The sequence below is a fragment of the Bemisia tabaci genome, chromosome 6 (assembly GCF_918797505.1).
Source record: "Bemisia tabaci chromosome 6, PGI_BMITA_v3".
NCBI lineage: Eukaryota > Metazoa > Arthropoda > Insecta > Hemiptera > Aleyrodidae > Bemisia > Bemisia tabaci.
Window position 1 is genome coordinate 30,822,214 of NC_092798.1, and position 21,010 is coordinate 30,843,223.

Consider the following 21,010-nt stretch of genomic DNA (forward strand, 5'->3'; position numbering starts at 1 on the left):
GACCGTACCTCTGATTGGTGCAACTACTCTTATATCTGACGCCAAAAGCAGCCATGAGAATAGTTGGGATTGTGGTATCGTTTTTTTCGGTGGTCTGAGACAACTTTTACAAAGGCAAATATGGTATTTTCACGTGAAGCGTGGCATCAGCGCTTGCACTCCAGTTACAAACCCGAAAAATTAAGCGCAAGAATGACAATGGCCCGCGATTATCGACGGGTTGTCACCAGTGCAACTCCGAGGGGGAAGGGATCCAGGGAATCCGGATCCATTGCAGGAACAGTTACTGTGTACGCGGCATACATTGGCTCCATGTATTCGGGTGCCATGTATTTCGGCAAGGGGAGCCATCCCCGCCCGGCCATCCGCGCTAGCCTTTCGACACCGCGCACCGAGCCGCGACCTAATTTGCATGGTGAAACCGGGGTTTCATCACCTGTAAGGGAGAGACCGTCATGAGCCCGACGAGAGGGGATGAGGTATCAATCGCTGAAAGAAAAGACTATCTGCCTCCTTTTTTTCCCTGTCTTTTTCCAAGGGTGGGATTGAGCTACCATCGCTCCCAATTGTCACCACAGAGGGGAGCCCCATGCCTCGCGAACCACCGGCGAATAGCGTTGCTCGTACGCTCTGACGTCATCACTACGAAAAAGTTTTGGTTCTTTACCTCGCACACTTATTTTCAAAGACGAATTGAAACATTTTTGATAAATCTCAAATTTAATGCACTTTTTGCCATATTAGATGAGGAAAAAAAAGACACTGTGACGTCATAACTACGAAAAAGTTTTGATTCTTTACCTCGCACACTTATTTCTAAAGAAGAAAAGAAACTTGTTTGATAAATCTCGAATTTAATGCACTTTGTGTCACATTAGATGAAGAAAATAAAAGATAATTAATTAAATCTATGATTAAGCCTCAGTTAATTCATTTTTCACTATAATCTTATTTTACTCTCTACTTCAATTGTTTGCTCTATCAGCAGAGCAAAGGTGAAACTTTACGCCCAACAAAATTACTCTTGAAATTTTGTCATTTCTCAGACGAAGAGACGTAACTCCATTCCAAGATTGCAAAATTGAATTAAAACATTCGTTTTTCACGAGAATATAACCGTGCGATTTCTGTTTAGAATCTTCCCAATTTTGGTGCATCATCATTGGCAAAGTCAGTGAAAGTTCCAATCATAAGAAAGCGATAGCTTTTGGGTAAAAATACGATTTACGAGTAGGAATTTTGCACCATTAAAACGTAGTTACGTCCTCTCGTCAGAGAAACGATGATTTGATCAAACTGTTTTGGATGAGAGACGTTGATCGGGAAAACTGAGGTAAACGGTGAAGACAAAGCAGACACCTAATTCCCTTGTAGGTTCAAAACTGTGGTGCTTATGAAACTCATACCATCATTCACTTTATTCATGCTACGTCGCCAAAAAAAAATATGAAAGTAGAACCGACGTCAGGCAGAAAGTATCTGGGATAGCGGTAGTGTCACTTTTAGATTAATTTCACAACTTTAGTGACATGCGTCTGACAGAAAATGGTGCCTAGTGCATTTCAGGAATTCCGGGGACAGTATGAGTGACTTTAAAATCAGGGAACATGCCATACTTACAATTAGTCTAACATTTCGGTGTTGCCTCAGAATTTTAGTGAGAAATGCGCTCGTTCTATACGGCTTGGATCTTCCGGAAAATAGTTTTTTCTTTTCATATAAAAAATTATTTACACTTCCAAGAAAATTCAATAATTTATCGCTTGGTAGAAGTTCGTTCATTCTGAATTAAAAGTAAATTTGGCTACGGGTGAGCAGTCATACAGCACGACTCTTTCTGAGAACTCTCAGCATTAGAGCTGATGAAAGTAGGTACACGCGCAATTTGGCGTTAACCGATTTCAACATGAGGACTTGAAACGGTGAGGTATCAGTAGCCTACGTCGGAACACAGGTTTTCCTCTGTCAATAAAATGAAGAAGAGGCAAAAAAGAAGAAAAAAAGAAGCTGGCTGTTCCCATGTGGCTACGTAAAACGTGAAACGTGCGTGTAGGAAACTAATAATTTTTCCCCTTAACATTCGGTACGCAACAGAATGATACCTGTGTCTCGATGAGTATGACAGTAACTTTTAGTGCTCGGTGTACAGTTAAATTGTTAAACACCGAGTTAAAAAATACAAATTAACAGTAACTATTGAGGGAGAAAATTACAAACTATTCTCTCTCAAAAGGTGTAATAAAACACGGGCAAGAACAGTGTTTTATGGGTTCTGACAGCCAGACTTTACGACGCTTCATAAACCTACCTAACCTTTCATAAACCCTGTTTAGTATTTTAGTGTTCCCTCAACCTTTCACCGTTTGCCCGCAAGTTTACGTCGATTCATGGATGCCAAATTATAATTATTCCGAATTAAAATCAGTCTCCCATTCATTCAGTTACACTCTTGTGAGCACAGGCTTTAAACGAACTTGTTAGCAACTAGATTAGTCAAATAAATTCGTGAAAATCAAGGTACCTAAATGTGAAAGAATCGTGAAAACTCCAAGTGTCACGCAGGCATAAAGTTACTACCTGGTAATTAAAATTAGTTGCTAAAACTACAGAGACGTTCCATAAAAATTAGAAAAATGCTTTAATGATGTAATAAATTTCAAAATTTTAAAAAAAGAGCACCCCAAGACTGTCATTTTGACTAATTTATTAAAATTATGTTCATCCTGTGCCTGCTGTTTACTTAAATTTCGATCATCGACACCATAATTTTCTTAAATTAGAAAAGTACCGTCATAGAATATTAGCTTGACCGAAAGAACGACAAAAAAAAAAAAAAACTTCATTCTGTCACACATACATGGATAAACTAAAACAGTGTCTCATAAAATGGAGACAATTATATTTTTTATCAATTTTAGTTAAGTCACATTAATGACAACCAACGAGTACAAATACTGAATAGATACATCACTCGCACACTTAGCTACCTCTCTATTGATTGCTCCCGTTCAGGTGCAGTGTGTGGTCAATATAAGACCTCAGGGAAGATTTATGACGAAACAGTGATGGTGAAATAAAAAAGGCAGACAACATAATTGGACCCGTCGAAACTCCTGTCCGGATTGATGGGAGACTTGGCAACATGGTACAATGTTGGTCAGAAGTCCAGATTTCATAGCTCTCAATGAGCCCATCGTAAAAGTAACAATAGGCCGACGGTGGTCCATTTAATACAAACAATCCCTAATCGGCCGCATTTATCCTCATTTCTTCAACACGTTATTGACAGCATCGATTGGTGAAAAATTTGAATTTTTTTAACACGTTTGAACTTTTTTGAAAGCTGATGCCATGGGCGTCGGGCAAAATCTTGGTTCAAATGTTGTATTCAGTTGGGAGAAGTTGCTTTCAGATTAAAAGTCAATTAGAAATTATTTCAAAAACTTCTATCTGGACCACATTTTCCAGAGCCCGACAAATCGATAGGAAAATTGATTCGATGCCTATTAACCGATATTTTAGAACATCAATGATAGCAGGTTTTCCCTCTGTCTCGTATATTTTCAATTTTCAGGAGAAAAATTGTTTCTTTCGATAATGTGACATCAGACGGCATTATAGAAAAAAAATCAGCCTCATTTTGGATTATACTCATGTTAATGGGAACATGCGCACACAAATATAGCCAATCATCGACGTCTGAAGAACGTCCCTCCACCAGTGCGTATAACGAAATAAATTCAGTCTTGTTTAGAGTGACTCAATACTACAGCACTTTCATCGCGCACGATTAGGCAATGCGATGACTCAAATCAGCAAATTTGCAGTAAAATTTAAAAAATGCATCACCTTCACGTTTCGATGCAAATCTAAACTCGCCATTATTCAGATGGTGAGGAGAGAATTATCCCTAGATCAAAGAAGAATAGAACGAAAGGGAGGGCGAGAACACTTCATAGATATCGTCAGAGGGGAAAAAAGACGTTCGAGTAACACGCTCGGAATGAGGCGAAATTAAAGCAACTTAAACAAAAAGGATAAAAAATATTATAAATATCTAGAAGCCGCAAGCACATGTTGTAAATCATCGAATAATTAGATTAGTCGAAGAGGAGTGAAGGAGAGGAGAGAGACTGCATGTCTACGGTCTACGTTCCGCGGTGACTGGTGGAGGATCAAGTTAGTGACAGTGTTGCCAAGTAATATTCCGGAACATCCACCAGGAGCCTAGAAAATCAGGAATTATGAGGGAATTATGGCAACGGACACGAAGAACGAGTCGGGGCCGAAAAGCGGCGGGTAAAATTATTTTCAGCTGGATTCTTGGGGAGCAGCACGGATGCTCTCTTGGAGGAAGTCTTTCACTATGCATTACTTAATTAAAGAAGCAGGAGTGGAAGAGAGAAAGAGAGAGGGAGAGAGAGAGAAGAGACGAGAGGAAAGATAAGGGTGCGGCAGAAGAGGACAGGATCAGCAGGCCCTCCGAGGAAGAAGTCATTTGACGCCTCTACAGGCTGCCCAGCACCTAAGGTTGAAATCTTTGACATATCTTCCCATCGCCTTCCCTTATTCAGTACGTTTTTTCTGGTTTTTCGGCTGGGATTAGTAACTTTCATTAACATATGAACGGAATGAAAATAGAAAAAAAATCCTTAAAAAACCAAACCCAGATAGTTTTAATATAGTTTTTCAATCCCGGTGCAGCAAAGAATTAATACAGAATTAATTATTTACCAAATCTTTGAGATCCATTTTGAGGGTTATTCAATTCTTCGCAAAAGTCCAATCTTCCACTAGAATGTAAAATCATAAGAGTAACGCTTGACGCATAACGCCTGAGGCGCCAATCGCTTCAGGGGCTTGGATTATGCAAGGGTCAGGGGGCGGACCCCCTAGTTTTCTAATAGAATCAAATTTTTGTCTTTTGCACTTTTAGAGTGTACCTTCTTTCAATATCGACCAAGTTGTCTCAAAAGGAGAGATTTCTTTTCGTAAAAGAAACCGAAGCCACAAAAACTTACACTGAAGCAATTCCACTCTTTTCTCAAAAACAGCCATAAAAATTGACAACAGTAGTGTCTGCAAATAGAATCTCACGGGAAATTGACTGATGCACATGACAAAGTTTCAGACCGTGATCAGGCTTGTCACAAAGCTAAGATGACCTCAATTTTCAACGGGATTTATGTGGCAATGGCTCGGTGGCGGCATCGCCATTGGTGTGATTGACATGGAACTTGGAAAAAAGAGAGACAACTGTTCCGCGGTGCTTGCATGTTTCAATAGTCTGGCTCTTTCCTCTCTCCTTGTTGATACAGATGCACGACTCGGTCTCGCAGCCATCAGAAACAGTGGCGTTCCCGAGTTCAGACGGAGCGGGGACTACGCAAAGACAAACAACGGGACAAAACTTTGTAAACTTGGTGAGCTCAAACACACTCTCCATTCATTGTCGGGTTACCGTGATTCCCAGGCAACTTCGGCGTTACTTCGGTGCATAGCGCTTTGTAACTCAAACGAGAAATTCTGACGATGAGAAGTGGGAATTCAAATCTGGTAAGCGCCATCAGGTGTTGCTAAGGTTGTGCGCTCACTGAAAAAGAACTCGGATGTTTTTACTGAACAGACTTTATACAGGAAAATTTAGTCTAATTTACATGAAGAGAACAGTTTTTTTCTAAGGCAAATACATTCCCATATTCGGCAAAAAAACCAGTTGCAAAATATTAGCTTTACCCGATAACGGTTTTGAATTTCCATCCCTTAATTGACCGAACACGAGTCTTGCGCTTCCGGAGGGATGGACCGCAAGGCGTTCAGGAGGCGTGCCCCTTGGTCCAAAAAAAGTTAGAAAATTGTAACATCACCAATCACAAATTCTCAGATGTTTTACTCGTAGTAGATATAAAGCGCCTGGAATGGGTAACTTAAAGATGAAGTATTGCGAAAAACAAGTGGTCAGGGAAAATTCCTTCAAAGTGTTGGGTAGGCAAAATGGGATACCCCGGAGCTTGAGTAGTTGCTATTCAATTTTTCTCAGTGTCAGACATTAAAGTGCTGCCATAAAAGGAAGCAAATGGTTTGTAAGAGTAACGTGCGATCGTATGATGAGGAGGGAACTTCACATTACCCAAGTTCAAGGAATTTTAATTAATTAAAATAAGAAAACAAACTGAAGTCATCCGATGACTGCGTCGAGGAAATTTAAAAGACAGTTCCGGACGTTGCAAGAAAAAAAGACAGCTCGGAGACGCACCGAGTGAGTCAAAGGCCAGGCCAGAGTCAAAATCCGGATGAAAAATGGCCGAAGTATAAATCACGAAAATTTCGCGAGCGTGGCCGATAACGCCGCGGCGAAGAGTTATGGCGGATTAGTGAAATTGCATCGACGATGCTACAGAGGCAGGGCCGGGATGCTGGAAAATGATGCTCGAATCTCGACTTCAGGATGAGCCAGTTCATGGGTTGTTGCTTGTTTTGATGCCTCCGCCTCACTCTCTCATGCTCTCGGTCGTCGTCGGCGGTGTCATCCGCCACCAACCCCTCTCCGTCTCTCTCTCTCTCTCGTCTGGTCCCCTCGCACTCGGTGACTATCCGTCTCCTTCTGTCTTAGATTTTCTATTTTGATTCGTCTCCTACGGATCATCCTCATCGCTTTTTGTCTCCTTTATTTATAGGTATAACGCGCGTCTTGGGAAGCGCGTGCGGGCGACGTCGCAGCGTCGTCATCAGTCAGGAGGTAAATACTTGCAGCTGCGCCCCGAGGCCCGAGGGCTTCGAGCTTGCCGGCCTAATAAGAAGCTACGTGATCAAAACCAAAGATCACTTTGAGCTCAAAGTGGATTGCATGTAATGCACAGGCACCCGACTACAAGACAAAATTGAATTAACTTTCAAATTTTGTCTGGAACGACGTGCGGAAAGCGAAGTGTGACTGGATCAAAGACAATGTACGTCCAAAATGTAATATCACCCTCCGGCCTGAGTATCACACAGAGAGGGAACTCGACACTAAGTTTGGTTGATTTGGGAGGTAAAATACAAAATGAACGGCGTTTAGAAGAAAGGAACCAAGCCACATCAGCTATTGCCAAATTCAACTGGACAGTTTGATTTTATACAAGGGAACGCTCGTGCAGATTCCTATGAAAATTTTAAAGAAGTTTTTTCGCATTAGGAAGGAAATTCATTGAAATTTGCACAGACGTCTGCACAACCGTTTTCATGTAAAAAGTTGAATCGCCGAATTAAAGGCGATAGCTGATGTACTTTAGTTCCTCTCTGCTTGATGCGGTCGAAATAACCCAAGTCTTTGGTTGACTATAATCTACCAATCTACAGTAATTTCCACAAAATTTAGGTTGGTCTGTATTTTACTTTCCATACTAACCTAAAGTATAACATAAAAACACGAATGTTTTTCTCAGTGCACAAACGCCACTCTTTTAAAAGACATTTTTGGGTGCTGATAGTACAGAGAAAGTGTCCCATCCGACAGCCGAACCGTAGAAAACCCGACCCCCCTTTCCATTCCAAGACGAGAAGTCACCCAACGTTTTATCGAGCGCACACATGCTTAACAATGGAGTTGAATTATACAAGAATCGGAGTTGAAATATATTCCTAAAATCAAGACGATTGAAGGCATTGATCCACGGCGAAGGCGATTTGATACCCGTAGGTGAGCCGGTCCGATCCGTTTTTACAATTTTCAAAAAGGTATGCGCCTTTGTCGCTGGGCCACCCTCCCCCTCCCGCCCGGGCGGGTGCGCGGCGCGGTGTGGAATGGAGGCTTCTTTCCATTGTGCGCCCGACGAGGAGACCTTGGCGCGAGGGGAGGTTTCGCCCCTCGCCCCTCCCATCCTCCTGGGCTTATTACTCATATTTTTACACCTTTATTCAATAGCCTAGCCTTGCTTCCATTATACGAGGGGTTCCCAAACTGGGCCACACGCGCAACGTGTAAGTTTGGTTCTACGAGGGATGTGTCTGGTAGTGTCTAGCAGATACCTTTCTTTATAAAATCCGAGGGCTGCAGAGAGAAATTTCTAACTTTGATAATTTTTCGATTTTGATAATATCAATAGTGCGAAACCCTATTTAAATGCTCTATCGATGGGGATGCTAAAAAACAAAACAAAAAACCATTTCCTGAGCCTCGTTGCATATTTGTGACATATCTGTTCTTTCTTTCTGTTTAGAAAGAAAAACTTTTCTACTGAACATTTCTTGGGCATATTTCTTAACAGACAAGGAAAAAATTGCTGAATTCCTTACGGTAATATTGCGTGGAGTTTTTCGATGAAAACTATTTAGGGCAGAAAATTTCCAAGTTGCATATCGACATGCGAGTTCTTTTTTGCTTCTTAAAATTTGGTGTAAATTATGTGAAAAAATTAAGAGAAATTATTTTCTGTATGAAAGAGCAAGCAGGCAATCACTTTTTCTGACTGAAAAGGTGGCAAATGTCTGAGGTTAACTTTCAGGACTTATTGAATCCAGCATACTTCCAGTCATGTAAGAGCGAACATGCACTGGAAAAAAAAACTAGAGTCCAGACTCGACATCGACAAGAAAAAGTACTCTTGATTCAATCAGAATCTGAGCTTAAATCAAGAACCAAGCCTCTTAATTTAAGCGGATTTCGTTTTGATTCAAGCAAAAATCCGATTGAATTCAGAGTATTTTTTCTTGTCGATGTTATCAAGAGTCTCGACTCTAGATCCAATGTGTTTTTTTTTTCCAGTGTGTCTGGAATAATCGACTCGGAGTCGTCACCGCCGACTAAAATTTTAGTTAGATATTTTCACTTCACCGCTAGATCGCGCTGAAAAAGACACCGTGCACACTAGATTCCATTCGGAAAGGCAAATGACTATGGAGGAAATTTTCGAGGAGGAAAAAGGACTCTAGTTCGCGCTTTTCCTCTCCGTCCGAAATATTCGAGCCGTGCTCCTTGGAGCGGGAAAACAAATCGCTGCTTCTCACGAGCATTAAGTCTGAACATAGATAACCCGGCTCGATAACGCCGACAATTAGTCAGACTACAAAACGGACCGGTGAAAAAAGAAAGAGAGAAAATCGCCGAATAATTAATTTTCTCAAATCCAAGCGCGACCGAAATAAATTGCGGCGGCCAGTTTTTTTTTCACAGGCACGCGATGAGCTTCCAACCACAGCGCGCCGCGCCAAGCTCGCCACCGGTGTGAATTTGCGATCGCCTTAAAAGGTACAATTGCGCTTCGATTGTTCAATCGCTATCGAAAGCTTAGATCGATAAATAACAATGTTAAAATAGGTTTCAATTAATCGATTAATCGACCCAAGGGAAATGGAGGATGCTCTTCTCAGTCTCCTGCGGATCAGATTAATATCGAGCTCACATCTTCAACACATTGTCGCAACCGTGGTTCACCTGTCTAATTACAGAGATTCTCGAGCGATTATCTGCCGCCGGAATTGCTCCCGTTAAAATAACTTCCAGCAAGCAAACTCGAACTTGCAACGTTCTTGCCACGAGGCGAGGATGAAAATTGCAGCGGCATTGTTTACTTTTCCCCATATGTCTAATTGGACGTGCTCATGCTGAAAGGAACTATATGCATAAGGTTTGCAGGAAATATAGTTCCTTTTAGCACAAATCTGTCCGATTATTCTGCTCGTCTCTTCAAATATTAATGATCAGTGATTCGTTCGTGATGGCTCAGAGGAAAACTTCCTCGGGAGTTATGACGAAACTTAATCCTTTAATTATTCGATCCGATGGTCCTCTTCATCACTCATCAGGGTGTCTACAAGAACAGGCTGGCCAAAAATCAGTACTTTTACAGTACTTTTTCAGTGCATTCCCAAGATATTCAGTAACTCCGCAACAGAAAAATTCAGTACCTCCATTTGAAAAAATCGGAAAATTTCAAGATTTTAAATTTCTCGCTCAAATTTGCGACAAAAATGAAAAATCCGGACCTTTTTGCGGAAATTCCGCACTTTCTCAGTACTCCCGGACCGCCCTTAAAAAAATCAGTACTTTTTCCGGACTTTCCGGAAATTCTGGACTTGTAGACACCCTGCTCATATATAAACCCTGAGACTTATCTGACTGCAGTTGAGAGGGGGTTATACACAGTGCAGAGAGTTTCAGGTGCTTTAATCATTAATTTATTAATAGAAAAACTGTAGCAAGGTCGATCATCCGACGCGACGGTCCAACAATGGCGCTTACAGCTGATGGCAACGCACACGACGAAGATTAAACAGACTCCTACTGTGAGACGACTCCGGAGTCAGCTCCACGATTATAGAGAGGTGATCCGGATCCCGACCCCCAACTCGCAAGTTTATTCCGACCTGCTGAGCTTTCCTGGCGCAGCACCTGATTAAACCCCATTGGCGGATCCAGCAAATTGGCAACATTGTTTTTCTCCATTTAAACCTATGGAAATGTATCGATTCTTGGAGGGGCCAGGTACGAATCGATTATTTAACATAAGTTTGAACAGAAGGAATTCGGTGTTGCCTAATTGCTGGATCCGCCTATGACACCCCAAGACATTGCCACGGAAATCAAGAATCGAAATTGTTACACTGTACCAAAAATAAAAATCTGTGAAATTGATGGTTTATTTCTTGGTGATTGATAGTTACCGCAATACTCCCTGAGGTTTTCAATGTCTACTTTGGATTTTTGCTGCGTTGTAATTTGACCATATCCGATATCAGGCAAATTGGTGAATTCAGTTAAGGTAATCGGTCGCTTAAAAAGTATTCTTTGTCTTTTCAGCGCTTTTAAGGTGTTACCGATAGTTTGTTCGGTAAAAAAGTCTGAAAAGTTATCAGAAACTCTGGTAATGCTCTTTTCAAACAAAATTATTCGCCGAAAACGCGAAATTTACAGAGAACCGTCGAGAGTACGTTCAAAGGCGGTTCTTGAAAGTTGCCAATCCTGATTTTACTTCATGATAAATGAAGGCATCTACCTTCCACCCATCAAGTTGGCAAGCCTGCATTTACGACACCCGTAGATAGGGAGGCGCTGCTTGAATAAGTGTCCCTGTTCCGCCCATCCCTGCAGGATTTCAACAGGGGTGGAAAAAAAGTTATTCCAAATAATTGCACCTCTTTTTGATCCGAGAGTGTCACTGCACCTTTTCATATTCCTGCACTGCTTGGTTATTTTTCTTTTAATTAGATTAAATCCCCATCAGTTACGCGCTGATTGGTCAATATGACGAATCTATCAAACTGAGTTCCATTCGATGAAAGAATGAAGCAACTGAAAAGTTTAAAACTTTGACTCGAAAAGCAACCGTCTTTAATTCTCCTTCATGTTTCCTAATTTACGCCTTATCATCTTCTGACATTTAAAACATCTTTGAGTGACCTTCACTACCCTCTACCTCTGCAGATGATAGAATTTTCAGCGGTCGGATAAGGTAAAATGCCTCGGAGCTACCGTTACTTGGAGACAGTGGCGTGGCGTGCTTTGCGATATATCGATTGTTATGCCATTTAAACCTATGGTAAAGAATCGATTATTAAGGTGTCCGCTGCGAACACCCTGTTTATCGATCCTTTTCCATAGGTTTACATGGCATAAAATCGATATATCGCAAAGCACGCCACGCCACTGGTTGGAGACCACCGCAGAGAGCTATTATTGGATGACCTAAACATTCAGAAGCCAGCCGCAGAGGCCAAAGAATACAGGAAGGAAAAATTGCCAGAGAATTCGAACTTTAAAGTCTTGGATTATCTATGCCCTCTAAAAAGAATTAGAAAAATTTTACTCCCTAAGTTGGCGACAGGCTAAGATGCTCGGGCGATCTATACTGATTTATCCTCCCAGATGGTCTTGTAACTACACACGCATGTTCTTAGTAGTTAGTTACTTGTATTCTTACTGTCAATAATAATCGATTTTTGATCACTGTTCGTTATACTTGATATGCGCATTCAATGATCCGATTAAAGAAGTCGATGATTCAATGTGCAGCGTTGCTAATTTAATGGGCTACTTTAAATTTTAAGAAGAAAATTTAGTTGGACATTTTTCTCAACATAAAAATAAAAAAAAAATAATCTGCAAATTTTCTGTGTAAAAAATGTTTTATTGTTCTGTTTTTCAGCTAAAAAAATTATGTATTCAATTTCGGGAGTTTCCTTCTCTTAAAAATGCAATTTTAGCAAAAACTTCTCACACGGCAAAAATTATTTGTAACTACGTTTAAAAGACTTGTTTTAACCTCAGTTACAAATTTTTCCGTTTTTTGGGAGATGCAAGTAAAAAACCCTTCAACCAGGTCGAAATCTTTAAAGATAAATTAATTTTTTTCCCAAAAATCTATTTACAATAAGCACAGAGACAAGGTTGGACTTCATACAAGATCCTTAACCAGAGAAGATTACGGACGCAAATGTGTAAAAATCTAAGTCGTACGACTAATGAGCACAATGTTTCTCGCATAATCGTAAGACGCAGAATGTCACGCCGATGAGCTGTCTTCAAATCTCATTAACAAAAAAAATTGAATACATTAGATTCATCAAATTTTACATGCCACCGGCAATTTTCTACATTCCTCACTTCGTTGACACCTAAGATGGTTTTCTTGACCTTGTCAAGGTGTCGGAACTCGACATGAGGGCAATTGCCCCGCCCGAAAATATAAAAATATGAAAGCGCTTGCGGTAGGTCGGATAATTCCGGAGTCCGGATCTCTACGACAAGCACGCATTTTTATGACGGGATGTTTATCTTGTTCTGGGAAGCACAGGTTGATGTCGCAGGATCGCACCCAGCATCCCGGATTTTATTGTATGTTCATTATGTCTTCGCGCGGCTCGTAAAATGGCAGTTAAAGTATCCCTCCCGAATTTTTTAAACACTTGTGGCATTCTTGTTGCGTTACTTTCGCTTTCGCAACAGGGTCGTCTCGAAGCTTTGGTTTACAGCCTAAGGAAAATTGTGGTGCTAGAATTCAGACGTTCAAATTCAAAAAAAAAAAAAAAAAAAAAAAAAAAAAAAAAAAAAAAAACACAGAACGGAGGTCTTCAACCTTACACATTAATTCAAACGAACAGAAAACTTGACCGATTGAAACTATCCATTAGAGATTCCACCAATAGCATCATGGAGGGAGAATAACGGGGTTAAAAAACAACCAAACTTGGGGTTTGAGTGCTTATATGTGCAGGGCATTTATGTAACATATCATTGCGCATCCGAAAAAAATATTGATTTATGAATCTGAACCTTAGACTTGAGTTTTTTTATTTTTTTTTTTAAAAAAAAAGCTAATTAAAGCTTGAAAACGTAGCTTTTTTTCAGGCCCGTCAATTTTCCTGGTTAAAGCCAATGATTTAGGTCGGTGCAAGTGAGCGAGAATTTTGTCGGGTGGGTCCGTATTCAAATAAGTGCGTTTCTGAAGATTTAATGAAGACATTTTCGGGAAATTTTTCCGTAATTTATGGGACTCGAGGAACAAAGACTAATTAAGAGATCAGAAAAGAGCTCGACTCACAGCAGTCTACGGCTGACCCTTGAGTTCGGTGCTACTGTCACTAGAAACGTTGGATTCCTAGGTTTTACCGCGTTAACAGAAGTTGAATCAGGAGCGAAGAAGATGAATCTGTTTGTTGGAAAATAATTAAAGACCTTGCGTTGCCACGTCTGGTAAAAGTAACTGAATTCCCTTATTAAAGGATTAGAAAATTGATAAAAACATTAGTTTTGGAGAGAGCCCTAGTATTCTTGTACTACAATTTGGAGGAGGAAAGGCTATCATGTTTTTGAATAGGGTACCACTCTATGGGGTGAACTTAAATACTGACGTGCAAAGGGAAGAACCTGTATGAAAATTTGAAAGTTGCCAAATTAATACGCTAAAAGACAAATTTTGAAACCATTTTTTACTTTTTACTCTATGGAATTCATTCGCATTTTGAACCAGTGCGTCTTGAAGCTACAAAAAAAGTTTTAAATTTTTTCGAAAATAAATATTTTAAAGAAGGCAACTTTGACGTCATTCAAGTGCGATTGAACGTCAATTTATTGCCCAGCATGAAAGGATGCGGTTGCACTGCCGTGCTAAGGAAGAGCGCCGTATGAACACTCGAGAGTTGCCAAATTGCCCTTGATAAAACATGTCCTCTTGCCGACATTCATGTACATTTTTTTTTTTTTTTAATTTTCGGATACATTGGATTAAATTGCGTACAAAATTGACTGGAAATTTTGGAAAAAAATATTCTCAATTTTCCCAGCAAATTAGGTTTTTATCGAAGGAAATTTGGCGACGTCTAAAGGCTCATACGGCGTTCTTCCTAAGCACGGCAGAAACTGCTCAAGCTCTCAACATCGCGACGGCGAATAACCACAAAACCCCGGAGCCCGCGCGAAGCGCGGCACAGGACCCTAGCTCTGTTTGCAGCTCAGCTGGTGAAACCAACACTTGAGGCAAACGAAAATAAACAGCCCGGGAAGAGCGAAAATAAATAAAACACGATTACACCAAGATAATGCAGCCTAGATAAACACTCGAGACCCATGTAAATTAGAGAAATTTTGAATTTTTGTTATCGTTCCCCATCCGAACGGGGGGAGGGCGACACGCCGCCGCAGACTAAACAACCGTATCCTCAACCTTCACGCACCCCATTTTTCCGGAATCCAACCCCAAAAATACACCCCTAGCACGCTCTCCGGCTCTCGAAATTGGGCCGATTCCGTGTACGGCCCGTAGCAGTCGCTCCGTGCGCCAGACCCCGACATAATGAGATCGATTTTGAATAGATGCCGTGCGAGTCCCTTTATATCTGCCTGTGGATGTGCGTGTGTGTTAATGCTATCTGCCTGTGGATGTGCGTGTGTGTGAGTGCGTGGATTTACGTTTTTCTTGAGAATTCTCGCGAAGCGTTTCTCCTCCTCAATTCTTCGACCAGGATTTCTCTCGCGCCAGCCGAGCTGCGGTCCCGCCAGCCATTGTCACCTCCCGGCTGGACAGAGCGGTTTCGGGTGTTTTCCCTGATTCTCGGTTGATGGGTTTCCTGACCAGCTGCTTAGGCTTATAGTAGAAACAATACGGAACAATAATGGATCCCGTGGTCGAATACCGAGAAGCTACATTCAAATGAGCAGCTCTCTCGTTTAACCCCTTCGGGTATCCATCTTCATTTAGTCCCTATTCTTTTTTTCGATGGAAATCTGTTGTTTCCGTCCATGCGTGGAGAGAGTCGAAACCTTGAAATGAGAGGGAAATTAGAAGGGTTGGAAATCGCTAAATCATCGAAGCATAAACGAACTAGATTTTGCAATAAGGAACTACTATTTCTGTCTCGTTTTAGAAACAACGGATGTGCCGTTAGTCTCACTATGCAGGTAGGTGCTTTTATGGATGAGCTAGAAATGACAGTTCCTTACTGTAAAATGCAGTCAAAATAAATGCATTTTGTGATTAGGAACCACCATTTCTGACTCATAAACTGATACAATTATTTGTGTTCTTGTGTTACTATTAGTTATATAGGAAGTGAAACACAAACCAACCCAAATTTAGTGTTGATTTTGGTACAGTTTGCGGTGAATTTATAGTGCAGAAAACAATGGAAAAACTCCAGAGTCAATCGAGGGCGTGGATTATTTTGTGTTTTACTTCCCGTACTAATCAAAGCTTTGTGTGGAGTTTTCTTTCTATATACATAAAATAACCTGGCTGCAAAAGAAAAATAATAGCACATATTTTGTTCTAAATGGGCCAGGAACAGTGGTTCCTTGTTACAAAATTTAGCCCATATCGCTGGGCAGAAAATAAAGTCAAATACAAGAGCCAGGAAGTATTGCAGTCTACAGATCCGTCGATCGATGTGATTTGATAAAGAAGCCATGAAGTTTCCGCAATCGTCCCACATATACGATATCTCTCCGTGAATTTGGCCAAAGTCGGTTCGATTTACGAAGACTGAATTTGGGAGTGAAGGAAATAATCAACACCACAAAAGCAATTATGACGAAGGGAACTAATACAGCGCGAGCAGTTTAAAGTGGCCGAGGAAAGTTTTGGATGCCTTCCTAATGGGTCAGCTGGTCGAAAAAAAGTGAAAGAAAATCAACAGACTGAAAGATGGATTGCAGAACATGGGCATCGATGATTGGTAACAGATGCCCGCTGCAATCCCGACCTCTCGTTTTGTGCATTCGGCTCCCACTTGAAAACGCAACCAAATGAGGGTGAATAAACGACTGCTGAACTGTTTTAGCCGCACGCATCGAGTATTAAGTATTTGCTGTATGGATTCCAGCATCGAATTAAGGTGCTCTCGAAATAGGTCGTTCTATTTTCGTAGGCAGAATAGTTGAACTTGGAGGAAGTAATTGACTGTCAAATTTCTGTGCTTCTCGAAGTGCTTCTCGTGCATGCGGAAAACCGAATAAATTAGAGATGGGCTTGTACATACCTGTTTAGAAAAAATGGCGACATCTTCTGTAAACGATTCTGAGGAACATACGTCACCACCTGCCACACCGGGGTCACGTGGCGTACAAGTTGCTAGTTCACACTTTTCAAAAATTAAAGTTAATAACGGAAATAACGGGTGCCTGAAAAAAAGAGAGAAAAAGTTTGATTACTGGTGTGATTCTTAGAATGGAAAGCATGCATGAAAATCCATTAAAATAAAACCTCTACACGTCAGACAATCATCGATTTAAACAACAGTAAAAAACTATAATTTGATCCGCGGAGTAATGCTCAGTTTAATCATAATTTTTGCATGGATTGAATAACAACTTTGTGAGTCTGGACTTCGATTTTACTCATGTTTCCATATTTTTTTTCCTCCCCCTGGGGAAAATTAAGTTTTCATAATGAATGTTCTCAGCGGAGTACTGCCACATTCATTACTTTACTGACAGCAATCTGCAATACTTCTACTTTGCGTCATTAACCCTGCAGCTTTATCAACTGATTTTACATACACGAATTACCAACCACGGCCCTCTCTGACCCGTATTTTAAAACTATAGTTTACAGGTCTTTTAGTAGGTCGTAGCCCCCCACCTCAGGGGTACCCTTCCCCGCCAAAGTTTTCCTGGAATATATACAGTTGTATGCAAACCACTGGTTGCCAAGACCGTTAAAAAACAAATAAGTATACAGTGCGATTCAAAAGTCCCCTGGCACCCATATGAATGTTTTGATCATTGGACTATGAAAGTGAAACATTGGAGGTGCAACTGGTTCACTGTGAGCACTCCTAGGTCAAAGGAGACGACTTTTACAACCCCATGAAATTTTGAAGGGACCTCCCTGAAAAGTGGCAGGAATCTAGGGGTTATGAGGGTGGTGCAGGACTTTTGGATCACCCTGTGGATAGTGCCCGAAATATTTTTGCTTGATTGCGCTGAAAAATCTGTGAAGTTTAAGGACTCCTGGTACGGATGCTCAAGACGGCAACGCGGTGCGGTGGAGTTGATTAGAATATATTTAGCTGGTGCGCATCTGTGCGGCTGCGGGATCACCGCCTTCACCGCCGCTCAAATCAATGCTCTGCCTCCATCTCACTAACGAGCCCAACTTTGCTCCAAGCCGCAGTCGCCAAATCACGCTCATTGCTCTTTACTCTGCTCTTCTGACATTAGAGACGAGGCCAGGGGGAGGAGATTCGGGGGGAAGCCCCCCCCCCCCTCATGACACCCAAAAATTGCCCCCAAAATAACTTCATTCTCACGTTTTGCGGGAACCGAACGCAAGATCCCTTATCCTGTGGTTGATCATTAAAGATGTCGATGGCTAAGGAATAATACAGCTTATATCACAAATTCCTCATTTCTGGCGACAAAAGAACGTAACTCCATTCGAGGGTTGCAAAACTGACTCAAACAATTCAATTTTTTATAAAAATGTGCAAATGCAATTTTTGTCGATTTTTTTATTTTATTTTTACATGATATAAGAAGAAAAATCTAAAAAACTTATAGTTAAACGCGTTCAAGGTTCTTCCGGCAATAATGCAATTGACCGGGGGAAATTTGGCAACACCGAAATGTAGTTACGTTCTTTCGTGAGGAAATAACGAATTTACAAGGCTGAGAAAAAACCTTGCCATTTTTGTAAATTTTAGCTTAGGTTTGCATTTTAAATTGCATACATCACAGCGTCATTACAACGCTTCCAGGCAGAATTGGGAAAAAACTAAAAACACCAGCATGCTGATTTATACAGTAGAATACGAAAAAGTTGCGAAATATTTTTTGCCGGAAAATTATCAGTTAAGCGGTGTTGTTCCTACCCCTGAATATGCAAGCTTGTAATTAAGATCCAGATTAAATATCCAGTTAGGTTCAGTTAGTTAGATTAATGAGGGTGATCTATGAGCGCATGCAAACGCGCACCGATTATTACAATTGCATTTTCTGACGGAGAACCTTGCTGATACTGTATTGATAAATTTCACAATTAGGACCTTAAAGGTTGATTCGAAAGAGATAATCTTAACTACAAGGTGGCGGCCAAATATTGTTCCCATAGTTCGCAAAACCTGAGAAGTAACCTAAAAGTTTTTAGGAATAAATGCGTGCACGCACGCATGACGAAGTTACGCAGAAATTTTGAGTGACGTCTTTCAGCGAGGTGTCGTTTTTTCACCATTTTTTGTCTGGTTTCCCTTTTTTCCGTTTGTATCTCGCTTTAAAAGTTGTATGTGCAAGGTTGCAATACACACATGGAATGCACTGTCATAGCAGCTTATTAGATTCTATGTCTGTGACGTGAATGTATTATCAGAGGGTGCCATCAGGGAAGTGCTGTGTTGAGCATTGTTAGTTATGCCTGTAGACTAGACGAGAATGGGGAGTGAAAAAAAGTCGGTAAAAATATCTTGTTTCTGCACGAAAACTTTTCTGAGCTCACCACATAATTGTACTCAAAATAAATTTTGCGAAATTTCAGAGGCTGGTAAAAAATTAGAATGACAGCACTCTGGGCACGGAAGCTGCCTCAAAAGTCTATCCAATGTCAAAGAAAGCAAAATGCTTACTTTCATCAAGAATCATTTCCAGCGCCCCTTTTTAATGTAAAGAGCAATCCTGAGCCATTTCACGCGTGGTATCCTTTAAAAACAGTTAAGTTGGCCTGGTACTTTACAGTAAGAGACTCAGAAAGACTTTATCATAAATTACGTTCGACCGATACCTATGTGTGAATTATATTTTTTGATATTTACTTCAAAAATGGGAGGCTACTTTCCTCAGCACCAATTTACCAACGGGATGAGTTCAAAAGTCACTAGGAGACATTATATACAGCTATTACATTTAAATTAATGTTAAGTCAAGTAGTTCAAGGTCTTTGCAGATTAGCAGATAAGAACTCCTTCGCCCCTGAAACGCTGAGCATGTTACAGCAGTACAATACAGGACAGTTCAGTACAGTACAGCACAGCACAGCACAGCACAGCACAGCACAGCACAGCACAGTACTAAGGAGCATCCGTGCTAAGGAAGAACGCCGTATGAGCCTTCAGGCGTTGCCAAATTTCCTCTGACAAATCACTAATTTTCGGGAAAATTGTTGAATATTTTTCTGCCAATTTATCAGATAATTTTGTTCGTAATATGATCTAAAGTGTCTGAAAATTTAAAGGAAAAATATTCATAGCTTTCCTCAAAAACAAAAATTCTATCGGAGGAAATTTGGCAACTCTCGAATGTTCATACGGCGTTCTTCCTTGGCATGGCAGTACAGTACAGTACAGTACTACGGTGCAGAAAGTAGCGGTAATTTTTTCCGGTGAATTTCCAAATACTTAGCGAATTTTCGAATTAACATGGCAACTACGCTTGATTCGAAGCCGAGTTCAGCGTTCAGAACACTTGACACAGAATTCACACTGACGTAAATCATTGCAGAGCTGAAATAAACCGATGTAATTTACGTTCCCGAATTGCCGAGCCCCTAATCGTTTCGCTGCCCGTGCCCGCGTCTCTTCTCCATGTTTCGCAAGTAATTCAATTTAAACTTCCCGCCAAGGAGCCAAGGAGCAAGGGTCGGGCCCTCCTTCCCGGACTGTCCAAACAGCCCCCCTCTCGGCGAGGCAAATCCCTCTCGAGTGCAGTTTGCACAATAATGGACCAGTAAACAGGGTAAAAAATTAAGAACTAAGAGGTATGTTCCCTTATCGGCATTATATATATGGAATAAGAAGGACGTATCGCACTGGGAAAAAAAAACACATTGGATCTATAGTCCAGAGTCTTAAAAACATCGACAAGAAAAAATACTCTTGATTCAATCGGATTTTTGATTAAATCAAGAACCAAGCCTATTAATTTGAGCGGATTTCCTTTTGATTTAAGCAAAAATCTGATTGAATCAACAGTATTTTTTCTTGTCAATGTTTTCAAGAGTCTGGACTCTAGATCCAATGTGTTTTTTTTTTCCAGTGCGACTCTTTCCACATTCAATTCATGAGTAAGAAAATCACGGTTTTCGTCAGCGTTAACTCTTACTCCTACCTGACAGATTAACCGGAGTCCACTCGAATCAATTCGAGCACAAAAGTAATTGCAGTATATTTAACAATGTAGAGATTTTTCTGTGTACCAACATCTTTTTGCCGAATCAAGGATACCTTGAATTAGTGGAGAATGAAAAATTGTGCGGTGAAAGCAAGCTCTGGTTATTCGCCTAGCGCTTGAGTTGATTTAGTCAGGCTCTTTTTAATTATGGTTTTTTGCGAGAGGAAAGTTTTAATTTACTGTGTATAATGTAAACTACGCACGTTCATTCCTTTCTCATAAAATACATTTGAAATTGTTTGATATTTTCAACCTGTCTTGCGGGGAATTTTGATAAGAAAACATACGTGTTCCATGATGCTTAATTTTTTCATTATTTTTACTTTCAATGGAATCCATGATTTGGATTTTAAATTTTTCTAAATCGGAATATAGCTACGTTCTTTTGCGAGGAAAACTACGAAATGAGCGCACAACGGAAACATCAAAACATTTGGG

General features: G+C 40.7%; 1 protein-coding gene across 5 annotated transcripts in view; it reads right to left on the reverse strand.

Moving 5' to 3' along the window:
* Positions 1–21,010, reverse strand: part of hth (Meis homeobox homothorax) — a 386,117-nt gene that overhangs the window by 255,292 nt on the left and 109,815 nt on the right. For all 5 annotated transcript variants that reach the window (XM_072301815.1, XM_072301818.1, XM_019061762.2 and 2 more), the window contains one exon: positions 16,453–16,594. In XM_072301815.1, the coding sequence (XP_072157916.1) occupies positions 16,453–16,594 (142 nt within the window). The remainder of the gene's footprint in view (positions 1–16,452; positions 16,595–21,010) is intronic.